This window comes from Rhincodon typus, chromosome 8, assembly GCF_021869965.1.
Source record: "Rhincodon typus isolate 14 chromosome 8, sRhiTyp1.1, whole genome shotgun sequence".
NCBI classification, from domain to species: domain Eukaryota; kingdom Metazoa; phylum Chordata; class Chondrichthyes; order Orectolobiformes; family Rhincodontidae; genus Rhincodon; species Rhincodon typus.
This window is the reverse complement of record NC_063339.1, coordinates 73,492,880-73,509,334: the sequence shown is the minus strand read 5'-3', so window position 1 is coordinate 73,509,334 and position 16,455 is coordinate 73,492,880. Positions and strand designations below refer to the sequence as shown.

At 43.3% G+C, this 16,455-nt stretch overlaps 1 protein-coding gene across 1 annotated transcript in view; it reads left to right on the top strand.

Annotated features, from left to right (window-relative positions):
- The window catches only part of LOC109919318 (ALK tyrosine kinase receptor-like), a 134,793-nt gene that overhangs the window by 104,161 nt on the left and 14,177 nt on the right, over nucleotides 1-16,455 (top strand). Inside the window, exons 9-10 of the mRNA XM_048600463.1 lie at nucleotides 605-703; nucleotides 9,886-10,038. Coding sequence (XP_048456420.1) covers nucleotides 605-703; nucleotides 9,886-10,038 — 252 coding nt within the window. The remainder of the gene's footprint in view (nucleotides 1-604; nucleotides 704-9,885; nucleotides 10,039-16,455) is intronic.

Genomic DNA, 16,455 nt, shown 5'->3' with positions numbered 1-16,455 from the left:
CAGATGCCTTTTAAATGCAGTAATTGTACCAGCCTCTATCATCTCCTCTGGCAGCTCATTCCGTACATGCACCACCCTCTGTGTGAAAAAGTTGCCCCTTAGGTCCCTTTTAAATCCTTCCCCTCTCACCTTAAACCTGTGCCCTCTGGTGTTAGACTCCCCTACCCTGGGAAAACGGCTTTGGCTATTCACCCTATCCATGACCTTCATGATTTTATAAACTTCTATAAGGTCACCCCTCAGCTTCTGACTCTCCAGGGAAAATAGCCCCAGCCCATTCAGCTTCTCCAAATAGCTCAATTCCCCCTCCAATTCCAGCAATAACCTTTTCTGAAACCTTTCAAGTTTCACAACATCTTTCCTATAGCAGCAGAGACCAGAATTGAAAGCAGCCTCACCTGAAAGATCGCACATTCAGTGGTACAGCACTGACTCAACACAGGTTAGGTGCTTGAGTAATTAGAGTGGGAGCTTGAACTTGGGATGGTGTGACTCAGCGGTCAGAATGCTGCACTTTGCAAATGCCGCGTTTAATGGTAATTGTAGTTAAGCTGCTGTATAACTAATAAGTTTGAGGTTCTCTGCTTCCATACATTTTTTTCAGGGGGTGATGCGTCATTAGCTGATGGGATCAGCGCGGATGGCTATAACGGAATTTCATTTGTCCATCAGGCCGGAGAGATCTACCTTCACCCATTGGCAGGTAAAGAGAAATGATGGGCAACTAATCTGGGCTTAGTTTCATGTTAAAGGAAAACATACTTCCAAAAATAACTTTGTGCTTTTCAAATCTGATTTATGTTTATTTAGCTTGTCTATGTATCCATACGCAGAGGTTTTAAGCAATAATTATCCTCAGCAGCCAGGTCTCAGTTAGGTATGTTCAAGCACAATCGTAGGAGCAAAGAAACATGAGTAGGCCATTCACCCTCTCTAGCCTCTTCCATCTTTCACTGAGATCATGCTTGATCCACTTCCTAGCTCAGTCTCCTTCACTTTGTTTCCATATCCCTTTGTACTCTTTGATAACGAAAAGCTATCGAACTCAGACTTAAAACGATTAATCGATCTATTACCTGTCATGGGAGAGAGTTCTATGCTTCTACCACTCATTACGTTTCTCAACTTCTGTCCTGAATAGCTTGGCTGTGAGTTTAAGGAGGTGCTCTCTTTGTCGTAGGCCTTCTCAACCATTCTATCAATTCCTCCCAAACTTCCAAAAATAAAAATCAAGTCACCCTCCAAGTTTTATACTCCATTGAATGGAAGCTTAATTTAAATTGTCTCAGTCATTATCTAACCTTCAGAATCCTGAATTGTGGTGAATCTGCACTCTTTCCAAGGCTAGCACTGGACAGGGTAGATGCAGGGAGATGCTCCTGATGGTGAGTGTGTCTAGAACCAGGGGTCACAGTTTGAGGATTCGAAATAGACCATCTTGGATGGAGATGAGGAGACATTTCTTCACCCAAAGAGTGGTAAGCCTGTGGAATTCATTACCACAGGACATACTTGATGCCAAAATATTGAATGTATTCAAGAAGTGGCTAGATATAGCACTTGAGGCAAATGGGATCAAAGGTTATGGGGAGAAAGCAGGATTAGGCTATTGAGTTGGATGATCAGTCATGGTCGTGATGAATGGCGGCGCAGGATCAAAGGGCCGAATGGCCTTCTTCTGCTCCTATCTTCCATGTTTCTATGTAATCATGCTTTCTAAGGAGAGATCCACAGTTACTGCAGATGTAGTCTAACCAGGGCTTTGTTTGTCTGCAGCAAACACCCTCCTTTTACATTCTGCACCTCCAATTATAAAGGCTAATATTTTAATAACTGTTTAATTACTTTCTGTGGCTAACGACTACATTTGAATGATATTTTGCATGTAGACACTTAAATCTCCTGGAAACCCTGCCATTCTTAACCTTTCGTTATTTACATAATGTTTGGATCAATCCTTTTTTAGCCCAGAATGGATGTCCCTGTACTTACTTGTGTTGCAATCTATCCATCGCTCACTTACTATGTGTCTCTTCTGAATGTAATGCTGCAGTCTACACTGCTTACAATATTGCCAATCTTTCTATCATTGGTGCACTTGGATATTTGACTCTCTATTGCATTATCTGCATCATTAATAAATATAGGGAATAGTTGATGCCCCAGTTCTGATCCTTTGTAGACGTTATTCACTGAATCGTAGGGGCTTGGTTTTTCTCAGAGAGTTCGGAGCATGTTTGGGTCAGCAACGGACCCCTCAAGTAACCCATCTCCTGGGTGAACTTGTGGGAGTCAACCAATTGTGAGATGGCCTCTGGGATTAAATGTCTGATTAGGTGTAGCAGATGGGCGAATGGTCAGAAGCCCAAAGGGGCTGAGTATTTTGAAGGAAATTGGCAGCACTGTGCATGATCAACAGCTAATCTGAAGACACAAAAGGAGGGAATCAGCTGCTAGAAGGGCAAATGCAGTCCTACAATTCCTGGATGCAAGTTAAGGTGAAAGTAGAATCTTTTTGGAGCATGGAGACAAGTTTCTTACCAGGAGATGGCAGAAGAAGACCAATCAATCTCACCCGAGCGGGCATGACTGGGAGTCACAGAGGGAGGAGAACAGCCAGTGTGTGGTGTGCGCAATGTGGATCCAGTTCAGGAAATCTACTTTGGGATCCTCTTGCAATCAGACAAGGTGAATGCCACGCAACTTTCACGACAGCCATCACTGTCTCACGTCGACAGCCTTCTCGAACACAGATGTCCTTTCTGTTTGTGACCACACATGTGAACGTCTGCCTTGGTTTGACTCTCAAGATCCATAAACAGCAAGGATGCGCGCCCTCAGAGCTGTGCATCCCATCTCACAGTGAACTGCCTCTGCCTCATCCCAACCGAGCACTGATTCCACAACAGTTATGATTCTTAAATTTCCTCATTGGTAGAAAAGAGAGCAGGCACCTTCCAGGACAGCCTCAGGAATGGGAGGTGACCATCTTGACAGCAAGAGGAGAAGACGTTCTGGGCATTTGTAGGGTGGTATCCGTGCCAGGCTATTGCTGATAGACAGTGGGGGTGTTCTCATTATTCGGGTATACATATATCACTTCCTCCAACATGTGTCATGAAGTTCACCGATATGAAAAATTTAATGATCAGGGAAATGCAAGGGCTTGATCTCTCTCTGTCACTTATATGCATTAATGATGATTGTCTTGTATTTCCCACAGGAGCACTGCCAGATGTTGAGTTAGTGATGAGGGATGACGTGTTTGAATCCTCCTCTAAGGAGCGATACCCTGGGAAGCACCGGCACATGACCAATCTCATTCCTTCCCTGGCACAGATACACTCACTGGGTCCAGCACCAGAGATGGAGAGGGTGGCACATAGTGAGGAGCACAGCCCATGTGTAGGAACAAAGGCTGAGGCAGAAACTGCAATGGCATGTCCCCTCCAGAGACTGACGAAGCGTCCAGTCCTGCTGAGCTGAGACTCTGGGTTTGTCCACTAAGTGGGTACCAGTGGACCATCAGAGGGAAAGGTGGCCTTGCATTCTCAAAGGCATTGTGTTCCCTAGCACTGATGATGGTGGAAGCCATTGCAGCAACGACTGGGGGATAGGAACACATGACCAACTCTGACTGAAACAGTTGCCAACCCCATGGAGAATCATTCAGAGGAAGACTAATGAGTTACCGTAGGCAAACAACAAAGACCTCCAGACGATAGCTGCAAGCGTTGAACAAATAACCACCTGGATAGGTGACCACAACATTAAAATTAGGACAACAAGGATGCGTTGTAAAGGCCCAGCCAGTGAAACCCGCATCCCTTGAGTGAATAAAACAAAATAAGGCCAAGTACTCACCCACACTTGGCTGGCAGGGAGGCACAGGTTGACTGTGAGAGAGGGCTGATGACACTGAGAGGCTTTCTTCTAGCTCAGGTGGTCACTGAGACAGAGGCACAACTCGGACTTCTATCCTCTATGACTGAGCCAACCCTGTACAAACGCAGCTGGAACAATGTTTGAAGGTGCCGTCTAGGCTCCACAGCTACATGTGGCTGCTCCCAGCTTTGCCTCAGCAACACAGTTGGAACCTTGTAGAGCTTATACAAACTATTGGAGTTGCGTGAGACTGTTGGTTGCCTGTGGAGGGTCGAGTGCGTGATGCGCTGGCGATTACTGGTACTGTTTGTGGCAATTGGGTGGTGTGTGTCTCTGCAATGTAAGCAGCAAGGCATGAAGGCAATTGTGCTTGCATTGCCCTGAATTGAAATGTGACTGGCAAAGGGAATTGCAGGCAACTCTGGCATGAAGGGCAACTTGTGGCTGTGCAATGAGATGAACTGGATGCACATACTGTCAGAGATTCAGTCACTATCTCGACAGTTGTCTCAGTGGGACTTCAAGTTCCTCTTACTGCAACAATCCAAAATAGTGGCTCAAAAGATAAGTTCCTGTTAGCGCTGCCCTCAGCACTGTGGCTGGTCTATAGAATACCAGTTTGCCCTTTTTATACTGGTGCAGTGGTGTTGCAGTGAGGCCCAATGCCTTCTTGCCTTCCATGGAACAGAGGACTTCATGAACTGAGTACAAGTTGGGGGGTGGGGGTGGTGGTGGTGGTGGGGCTGGGACAGTTTGGTGAAAGTGAAAATTCGGTACAGAGGGTGAAGGAGGTGCTGCTGTTTATCTTCTGCATCCTGTCTGTTAGCTAGTGAGTATTCTTTCAACTAAAAATTAGGAGTTAGGACTTTTGGTTAACTAGTTTCCAATTCCGTGATGTAATCAAAAATAGAAAGGATTGGACAGTCATGGTAGGGATAGTGATGTGCTGTGAATACAATATAGAATAGAATAAAAATTTATTGTCACTTGTACTTTTACCTGAGAAACACTGTGAAAAGTTTTATAACTCACCCCACCATGGCACCTATATAAAGGACAGAAGCCATACATAATAATAAAAAAAAGTAAAATTAAGACAATTTCATCACAGTTTAGTTAACAGCTCCTGGGCTTGGAGAAAGCTGATTTAGGAATGATGGATTACCCTCTGCGCCGGGCGCTGGATAGTAGGCCGGAAGCCTCCACCGAAGAAGATCATCATTCAGGCTGTGACTGCCACTCCTGGATGAGACTGCCTGCTGGTCAGCTGGACAACAAAGACGAAGAAGACCTCCTCATGGGGATGAGACCATCCTTTTCCTCCTTCAGGCACCTGGGCCTAGCCACGGACCTGGAGCCTTGGCCTAGCCTGTGAGTCCAGGCCGGGGGGTAGTCAACCTGTTCCTCGCTTGCCGGGAGACCGCAGGCTGGGGTGGAGCCATGTCCAGCTCGTCCTGGTGTACTGCTACTGCCGCCTGAGGCCTACTCTTTCACCAGCCATTTTCAAGATTTAAAAGAAAAGCTAAGAATAAAGGGGAATAAAAGAGCAAAAATGAAAAGAAAATAAAGAGAAAGAAAGCCGACGGTAGTGGATGACCCCAGGGTTCAGCACCTGTACTCTGCTGCCATTTTGAAAAATAATGAGAGTGTGTAGACTTCAGTACCTTTCTGGTAGACCTATATATGGTAAGCAGCTATAGATTGAGCAATTTAAGTTCAGAGTTGCTAGATTGAAATCTGACCGTAGACCATTGCAGGGTAGTAGATTGTAGGGGAGTTACATGGATACTTTACTCTGGAACAGTCACTGCCTTTCAGTTTGAAGACTTTGAGGTTTGGCTGATGCCAGGGTTAAAGGCTTAGAGCGGAATCTTCCCCGGCCCTGAATGACTTGGTCTATGGCAAGAAATTTGGGAGAATGTGAGTTGTCAAGCGAGGCTTTTCTCAACATTGGAACTGACAAGCCTCATTTTCCAACCATGCCTGGGACATTGAGATGAGATTCTCACGAGTTAGTGATGAGAGGCCTGTTAATCCTCATTATTACCTGATCTTTCCTCATGCATATGCACTATCCTGTTGTCTCACCTGCCAGACAGATCAAGACGTTGAGAATCCCTGACATGAAGGACTCCTGACCTCATCCTTGAACACGCGGCACCAACATGTCAGGGCACGCTCCATGGGCAGCAACTACGTGCCCCCCACATTAGCACCTAATGTATGCCAGTCTCACTACGTCATCGTGGCACATCTTCCATCTACTTACAGTTTGTTTTTGCACTTCGGTGCTGTACTTTGGAGCATACCAGCACCTTGCTCTCACTGCAGTGCTGCTGCTCGGATGCTTTGGACACAGCGGCAGACAGCCAGCTCATGCATTGGACCTGGGAGCTTCTCAGGGCTTCGCTCTCCGTCTCTTACCACCTTCTCACTCTGCGCCTGTCTTGCCTTTTTGTACTTTGTCCCCCTGTCAGCCAGCCAGAGCTTAAAACGCTCACAGTACCTCTGCCTTACCTTAGTGTTCAGCACAGACACAAAGCTAGGACGCTCTACATGGTTGTCAGCATCCATCAGTCAAGGAAAAGGACAACTTGCTGTAAGGCAGTATCTCTGTAGGATACACCAGTGGCCTACACAATAAATGCACTGGACATGCATCAACCCAATGGCCTTGTCTTAAAGGGGATGGGGTGGAGGGGCGGGGGGTGGCGGTGGCGGTGGTGTTGATGAGGTTTTCCATCAGTCAGAAATGGTCAGTGGTTAGTAAAGGACATCGTCCAGGGCACTGTCAGTCGGCCACAAAGGTGGCCATGGTCAGGATCCTCTCCTTGCATGGAGTGAGGGGCCAAATGTCGGACACCCCATCACCACCTGGCCCTGGTTTGATACAAATGGAAGGATTGAGTGAGATGAAAGTAGCTGGCACAGTTGTTGGTTCAGGTGTAGGTGGGGTGAAAATGGTGACGTGTCGTGTGTGAGTGAGTAGGAGGTGCAGAGACGATCCAGGTTTCGTCGTGTGTGGGGGTTTGGGGTGGATGACAGCAAGTGAGGGTAAATATTGCATGCAGAGTCAGAGTGGTAACAATAAATTAGGTAGAACTATAAATAATATTTTGTCGAAAGAGTCAGAGGAGTTGGGATCCAAAGAACCATAAAGCTCTATAACAACACTGGAAATGTCTGTGAAATAAAATCAACAATCATCCATTCAAATTCCACTTCTAAATATTGCTCCTCTTAGGAGTTCATAAAATCATCAGTCAGAGCCATTGAAATTCCGTTGAAATATACGGCTCCATTTCTGCTGGTCAATTCAGTGGTCACTTGCCTTTAAAGGACGTGGAGTTATATGATCAATCATAACATTTAATTAATTACAGTTAACCTACCCTAAAGCATCTAATTTTGACAGTCAAAGTTGGCAAGATCTTTTAATTCCTGACTCCACAACCCCAAGGTCACAGACTGACCGACCTGATGTGTTTTACTTAGGCTTCTGAGTTACAAATCCACACTGCCTCCCCATCCCAACACTGTCACTAAAGATCTCAACTCCTAAGAAATATAAAATTCAGAAAGGCACTAAAAGGCTCAAATGAAAGCTACTTTTTTAAAATTCCCTTCTGATGTTCAATAGATGTCCATTGAAACTCACTTTCACAGCCACATCTCCTGTCTCAGTGGTTATCTCCAGTTCTGACTTATTATGCGTGGGTTCCAAGTGCAGTTCCATCTTGAATATTTCATATCCATCGAAGATTATTGGTATCACTCTCTCTGGGACTGTTGTTCTTACTATAGTCTAAGATTCACATTGAATGCCATGCAACCATACATGTGTACTTTCCACCTCTCTCTCTGGAACCAGTAGACCCTTTCACAGGCCTCCAATGTTCTTTCTCCATCTGGACCTGTCCCTCTGGCCTCTTGCCCATGCTTGATCTTTTCATTGAGAACTGGTTGTGTGAACTTGACTGTCTTAACCTTGCTGCCCCCCTCACTAACTCTAAGCCATCTCCGTCTGAACTTGCTGCAGCCTATTCCCTTTGGTCTCATCCAGACCTTGTTATCAAACCAGCTGGCAGGGGTGTGCCTGTTGTTGGCTGTTGTAGTGACCTCTCAAACCCAGGGACTGAGGCCCAACACTCTGACATTTCATCCTCCCTCCTCTTGGACCATGACCCCACCAGTGAACATAAATGCTTTGTTTCAAGGATTGTCATTGACCTCATCTCCTCTAGAGATCTTCCCTCCCCAGCTTTCCACCTCAATCCTCCAATTCTAACTTCTTCCCAAAATCCATTGTCAGGACAATCCTGGTAGAACCATCTTTCCATTGAGTTGTGTGGCTAGTGGGCGTGTGAGTTGAGAGTGCTGGTTAAAACCCTTGGACTAAATAAAAAGGGGTCTGTTTCAACTCAGCAAATTCAAATTGTTGTGGGGATTGGTGTACATACATACAGATCCGAGACACATCCTCCATTTTAAAAGGCCTCCAGAGTTGGCATGACTCCAGGCAAACCCAGCTCAATGCCTTGACAGGAAGGTGTGAGCTTTCTATTGCCTGAGCTGTAGTATTGATTGCGGTGTCCTGTTGCCCTTCTAGTTTTGACAGCATGCTTACCATCTTTAAATGCACAACAAGCCTGCATTCTGGTCAAGAATTGGCCACTTCTGGAATACTTTGTCCAGTTCTTGTTGTCCTATTATTGGAAGAATATTATTAATCTGGAGAGGGTTCAGAAAAGATTTATCAGGAGGTCACTGGTAATGGAGGGTTTGAGTTGTAAGGAGAGGCTGGATAGGCTGGGATTTAGTCACTGGAGTGTCAGAGATTTAGGGGTGACCTTATGGAGGTTTATAAAATCATGAGGCATATAGATAAGGTGAATGGCAGGTGTCTTTTCTCTAGGGTGGGGGGCATATTTTAAGTTGAGAGGAGAAAGATTTAAAAAAGATATAAAGGGCAACGTTTTTACACGGAAAGTGGTTCGCTTGTGGAATGAACTGCCAGAGAAAGTGGTGAATGAGGATACAGTTACAACATTTAAAAGACATTTGGATAAGTTCACGAATAAGAAATGTTTGGAAGGATATGGGCCAATCATAGGCAGGTGGGACTAGTTTAATTTGGGATTATGGTTGGCACAGACTAATTTGTCCGAAGGGTCTGTTTCCATGCTGTATGACTCTATGAGTTAAGGGAAAATCACCATTGTGCATGCAATGCCCATTTTAATCCCAACATAGAACAAAACCTACCCTAATTATCAAAATGAAATTGGTAAACATTTGAAGGGTAAACATTGCAGGGCAACAAAGCAAGAATGGGAAGTTTGACAAAAGACCTGACACAGGCTTAGTAGGCCAAATAGCAGCTTTCTGTGCTGTAAAAGTCTGTGATCTTTCTAAATTGATAAAGGAAAGGTGATTTCCTGTTGTAGCAGCAAAGAGAAGCTGTTTGTCAAGAGGCAAGTGCAGTCTGTGGGAAAGAGGTGAGAAGGAGGGCTCACCTTTGGACTGTCAGACCGAAAGAGTGACACAGTAGCTCAGTGGTTAGCACTACAGCCTCACAGCATGGGACCTGGGTTTGATCCCAACTTCGGGCGACTGTATGGAGTTTGCATGTTCTCCCCATGTCTGTGTGGGTTTCCGCTGGGTGCTCTAGTTTCCTCCCACAGAGCAAAAAAAGTACAAATTAGGTGGATTGGCCATGCTAAATTGCCCATAGTGTTCAGGGATGTGTAGGCTAGGTGTATTAGCCACAGGAAATGCAAGGTTACAGGGATAGGGTAGAGGAATGGATCTGGGTGCGATGCTGTTCAGAGGGTCAGTGTGGAATTGTTGAGCTAAAAAAAGGCCTGTTTCCATGGGGATTCAATGTGAACCATTCAGCAAAACCTGGCTTTCTTGCTGACTTGAGTTCACAATTATGGGTTTTCGGTGAAGCTTGGTTTCAACTGCCTCTGATTAAATTGCTTTACACTCTGTTCACAGGCATGGAAAGTCACGGGGAAGCTGAAATTCGGATCCATATCAACTGTAGCCATTGTGAGTCAGACAACTGTGTACGGGACCAAGAGGCCAAGAAGATAGTGTGTCTGTGCCTGGGTGGGAAAGTTTTAGCCAAAGATAATGTTACCTGTACAGGTAAGAATAAATTTCAAGAAATTAGTGAGGTGTTGGTACAATTGATGTTTATCTCTATGTTTTCGGAATGATTGATAGTACCTCTGCATTGTCAGTGAAGTGACATTTGGCTTTCTGTTGTTTGTACAAAGGATGATTTTCTGTATATTGTTTGTGGAATAGAGGTTTGTCTCTGTGTTGTCTGTGAAGTGGATGTTTATGAACTGTGTGTAATGGAGGTTGTCTCTGTACACTCTGTAAAGGATGTTTGTCTCTGTAATGTTTGTGTAAAGAACGTCTGGCTCTGAACAGATTGTGTATTGGTTGCTTGTCTATATATTAGTGATTATCTCGGTTCTGTCTGTGTAATGAATGCCCATCCCTGTACTGTATGTAATGAAAGCTTGTTTCTGAACTATCTGTGTGATAGAGGTTTGTCCCTGTGCTCTCCAATGAATGTCTGGCTCTGTAATGTAAATGTGATCATGTTTGAATCTGTATTGTTCAATTCTGTAATGTCAGTGTAATGACAGGGGTTTTCACCTTGTTTTTAATGAATATAACTAATTAAAAAGAATGAGGGCCTATTATTCACAAGCAACTCCTTCTCTGTATTGCCTGATCATTTCTTTTCTTCTATTGGAATGGATTTTTAAAAATTCAGTTAATAGCCAGATTACTGAATGTAGGTACAATCTAGTTGCAATTGATATATGGATATATTATCAGCAATTGGTGGGAATACAGTGTATTTCGAAGAGTGCTGATGGAAATAGGCCTACTGTACTTGGCCATTGCCCTTGTGGTCTATAATATCTGCCACTCATTACTATTTTGAAAATGAGCCACCATGGCTTTCAGAACAATTGTTTTTTCAATGATCATAGTATGTTGATAATGGAAACCTACTTGAATGTGAATAAAAGGCTTAATGAGTGCTTGTTTTATCTCCCTATTTATCCACAGTTCCTGGAAGTGCCATTCAAGAAAGCCATCTTCCTTTCTCCCTCATAATTGTCGTGGTTACGTCCACCATTGTTACTGGTGTAGTTCTAACCTGTGCTGGACTTTCTCTCAGTAAGAATTTCATTAAACTTTGTACTGCACAGCTCCCTTCTCAACAAACATTTCACAAGCTATGAGCTCAGGAGAATTTTACTTTTTGGTTTTAAAGTGTTGTTGATAGTTGCTTTCTCCAATAACGCCATTCTGTTCATGAATGCATCATTGAAAACATTCAACCATTTGCTTCACTTCCTCCAGTCCACTCATATCTGAAACAGCTAGGGAAGAAAGTTAGCAACACAAGAGATAATAGTGTAAATATGGGCAACATATGGCTATATCTTTAATTCCATTTAAGTTCTTTGGAGAGATGGAGTGCTTAGCTTTGTCTATTCCAATCTGTACCAGAGCTGGTCACCCAGATGTTGAACTTGGGAAGACCTAGTGTGCATATTTCAAAGTGCATAGAATATCAACTCTTAAGATAGTAGGACAACTTGCATTTATATTGCACTTTTAACAGAGTGAAATATCCCAAGGTTCTTCCCTGGAGTGTTGTCAAACAAGAACTAAGCCAAAGAAGGATATAATAAAACAGGTAGCCAAACAGTTGGACAAAGAATTGTCAGAGATAGTTGTTCTTACAGACACACTTAAAGAAAGAGAGAAATGTAGACAGGTAGACATGATTAAGGTGGGACTTCCCAAGGTTAGGGCCAAGGGATCTGAAGGAACAGCCATTAACAGTGAAATAATGAATATTGGTGAAGCAACTGATGGAGCACTAAGATCTAAGAGATTGTAATGTTTGAAGGAAGCTAGGGAAGATCAAGGAATCTGAGCAAGAAGAGGAGGCAGTTAAATGTGAGGCCAGCAAGGACAGGGTTCATGTATGAAGATGACGTGATGTAAGTTAGAATCCTGGAGCTACTTCAGGATAAGATGAAAGAAAATATATATCAAATCTCATTCCTCCGATTCTCTCTATCACTCGTCTTATCCACCTGCATTTCAGATGTCACAAGGATTTTGCCTACTTTACCCCATTGTTCAAATTATTCCAATTACTTAGCACTGTTTAAGCCAAACTGCCTTTCATCTTGGTTTCCAACTTACTTTCAATTCATTTTGGCTGGTTATAATTTCTTGAATTATTTTAAAATAATAATTATGTTTCGGCAATGTCTTTCCATAAATGTTTTATTGTTAGACTGTATGATACTGGACTTTGTAAGGAACATAGGAACAGGAGTTGGCCATTCAGCCTGTCAAGCCTACCCTGCCAATCAATACAATCATGGCTGAGCGAACACCTCAATGCCTTTTACACATCCATTACCATAACCCTGTATGATACGGATTGCTCGCGTTGGACTGGGGTGGACAAAATCAGAAGTCACACGACACCAGGTGATAGTGCACCAGGTTTATTTGGAATGTCAAATTTTTGGAGCTGTGCTCTTTCTTCATGCAAAGTGACTTCTGACTATAACCCTGTATGCCACTGGTAATCAGAAATATATCAATCTCTACCTTAAGCATAATCAAAGACTGAGCCTCCACAGCCATCTGTGGTAGAGAATTCCAAAGATTCACAACCTTCTGTATAAAAAAAAACTTTATCTCGGACCTTAGTCCATATTTATGAATTGTGTCCACCGGTTCTAGTCTGTGCAACCAGTGGAAACATTTTTCCTGACCTGCACTGTCTATCCGTTTAAGTATTTTGTAAGTCATAAAATACCTGAATTAGATGATCTTTAATCTTCTAACCCCAAGGGAAATTAAGCCTAATCTATGAAACATGCCCCCACACTGTAACTTTTTGATGTATCTGTTCTGCACCCACTCCAAGGCCTGTTCCTATGAGGTCCAGTGCTGATCTAGTCATCCAGATGTGGTTTTACCAGAACTCCAAACAGTTGTAATGTCACTTCCAACACTTCCGTGTTCCAGTTCTCTTTGAGAAAGTCAAAATTCCATTAGCTTTTATGGTTTACTTTATGTAGCTGTTAAATAGTTTTGGAGGTTACTGAACCGGACCCCTAAATCTCTCTGCCCCTCCACAGTTCCTAGCCTCTTCCCTTTTATTTTTCTTGAATTCAAGTGGAAGACCTACATTAGCCTCCATCTGCTACATTTTTGTCCACTCACTTAATCTATCAACACCGCTTTGCCCCATTTTTCTCCCATCTGACATGTGTACTGCACCATCTAACTTAGACTCCCATTTCTGTTCCCCAGTTGGTTGAGCAGAGATGGGAAACATCCTGACTCCCTAATCCCAACTTTCGAAAATGCCGTCCACGCTTCCATTTTCCATCCAAGGTGGATGTGGAGCTTGATTGGGAGTTGGGTCATGCAAAGGAGGTTGCCAGTTTCCCAAGGGTGGGCAAACCTGCCTCAGGGCTCCAGAAGCCAGGCCAATGATTAAAATAATGGAGTAAAACGTAATACATTCCTCCAGTCCTTGTCCGTAAGTGGTCAGCTGCCTCTGTGAACGACGCAAGCATCAATCATTGTCCACCTTGCAAAAATGGGAATTGATGGGTCTCAGGACTAAGGATTTCCAATGTCTTCTGCCATTTTTTGCACTGTGGAAAGAGTTTCTGTTCTGGTGAAAATCTTGGCCTTGGCATCATCAGCGAATTCAGACCCTTCATTCAAACCATTTATAAAGCTGTAGTTTCAGTACAGATCCCTGATGGGCACCACAATTCACATTCTACCAAACTGTTTGTATTAAACCATTAAACCTGCTCCGTCTGCTACTTTCTAACAATTCCTTAACCAAGCCAGTAGGTTACCTCTAATTTTATACACCATTTTCACTTACAGTCTCTTAAATGTGCATTTAATATGTCAATACTTTTATTCCACATCGACTTGAGTTTATTTTTCTAGAATTTTACTCTGATTTTTCACTTTCAAACAAATGTTATCTCTGCTCTGCTGCCCGCATTGGCTGCTCACCTAATATTCCACCAATGGTAAAAGCCCATCAGTTAAATGGTCATTACTTATGTAACAGCCTTGAAAGCCAGCTTTTTGAATCTCAACTACCTTAACTTATTGTCCAGGCCCTCAGTGTCTCAGTATGGATATCTCAGTGGTAAACAGGAGTAGGGACAGTTGCTAGTTTCATCCTCCCCAATCAGGGGATGTAGCATCTCCACTGCCCAAAGCCATGAGCTAGATATCAGCACAGACCAAGGATGGAGTGTGGGATTTGTCTGATCTGCATAGTTCAACTACACTTTATATAAGCTTAATGAATTGCAAGGAAACCCTGTATTACTTAATCATAAAGCAGATGAATGACCAATAATCCTGAATTATATGCTTATTTAGTTGAGTCTGAACAAATATCTACTGGTAGATGTTTTATCTCATAGCTTGTATCAATATCAGTTCAGTAGATAGTTGTGCTGTAGATTACCTGCAACCATATCCAAATTAACAAAAGCCTGATACAATTCACAGATCCTGAACTTCCGTCTTGAATTTTTAGGTGAGCAGAAGCATTTTCCTGTACCCTGCATTAGTTTGCAAAAAAAAGTGTATTTATCAGGAGCTATATTTGTGCCAGGCAATAATTCTTTGTAATTAGAGCTGAGCCTTGGATTTTGCATATTTCTGCTTTGGCTTCAGCAACCATAAAGCTTAGTATTGTGAAGCTGCTGACCTCCTAAGTGTGCAGCCAAGTGAGTCAGCTGGTCTCTGACATTCTGTGTATGTTACTCTGCTGGCTAGGCACCTACCTGTGATGGATACACAGATGCATGCATGGGACCTCCTTGCATCATAACAGTGGACTTTACTTCAAAAGCTTACCATTTGTAATAAAGTAGTTTAGAATATCCTGAGGCTGTATAATACGCTGTGTAAAAGCAAGTCTTGCTTCTTCACTGTGAGGTTACTAATTCACCAAGAGCATGAAAGAGATTGCCCTCCAAGTTACCCGCTCTCTATGTGGAAGCAATGGCTTTGTGGTATTATTATTGGACTGTTTTTTCCAGAGACCCAGTTAGTGTTCTGCGGACCTAGGTTCGAATCCTGCCAAAGCAGATGGTGGAATTTGAATCCAATACAAAAAATCTGGAATTTAGAGACTAATGATGACTATGAATCTATTGCCGATTATTGGGAAAGACCCATCTGGTTCACACATGTCCTTGAGGGAAGGAAACTGCCGTCCTTACCTGGTCTGGCCTACATATGACTCCAGACTCTCAGCAATGTGGTTGACTCTTAACTGCCCTCTGGGCAATTAGGAATGGGCAATAAATGCTGCCTAGCCAGCGATGCCCTCATCCCCATGAATGAGTAAAGAAAAAAGCAGTTACCAAAGACATTCCTCCCATTTTCTGATGGTTTGAGTTATTTCGTTCCACAACCTGAGCATTTCTCCCCATCCACTACCACCATTACCCCCTGCTCCACCCCTCTACCTTGTTTTACCAGTATAAGTTCTTTTGATTGCTTACAAGCTGCGGCCATACTTCTAAGTGACTTTCCAATCAATGTTAATCAACAGTCTATACCTAATGGTAAGGCCACAGTGCCTACATGCTCTGTTCTATACAGGCTCCAGCCTCCTAGCAGAGTAAAGGCAAATGACTAATGAAGCCACAGCTGCATTTATGGGCAATGCTGTTACGGTGGTGTGTTGCAGCCCCGAGGTTGGAAAGGTGGGAATTGCTGCTGACTAATGGAGCTTTGCTCATCCACCTTCACTTTGGGATGAAAGTTATTATTCTGTTATTTCAGAGCCCCTAAATGTCCACATTAGCAGTTGCTTTGAGTGGGAACTGTCCCTTCACTCGATTTCCCAAAATATTTACTCATTCATCATTTTACAAGCAGTAATGCTATATGGGTAACAGCCCAGAGTGAAATTGTTACAGAGCAGCGTAAAAACAGTTGACTTGATTTGGTTCCCCCACTTTTCAGCAAAGATCATCTAGCTCTAACTGACGATTGAAAATCAGGGAAAGATGTGAGCAAAGATTAAATCTCACAGAATGCCCAGATGGATCACAATGACCATTTTTACATTGGGAACAGTCTATTACATCACAGTTCACCTCTGAGACTCATCTACATTTCCATTAAACCCCATCTCTACCACTCTGCTCCAAGTACTCCCCCTGTTTCTAGCATTACATAAAAGCATTTTCTTGACATACCTGATAAAACATTTAAATAAAAATATTTCCCTTTAACTGAATGTATTTCCTACCCCTGCATACACAAACTCTGTTAGATACAGATTTCGGCACTCTTTTCTCACTCACACAATTCTCCCTGATTTGGTCATAAGGAATGCTGTAGGAGGGTCATGGCCTAGAACTGTATTCTCAGCAGCTGAAGCAAGAAGACTCAGGTTGGTAACAGTATCCCAAAGCTCTTCGCACTGAAGGAACTGGAGGC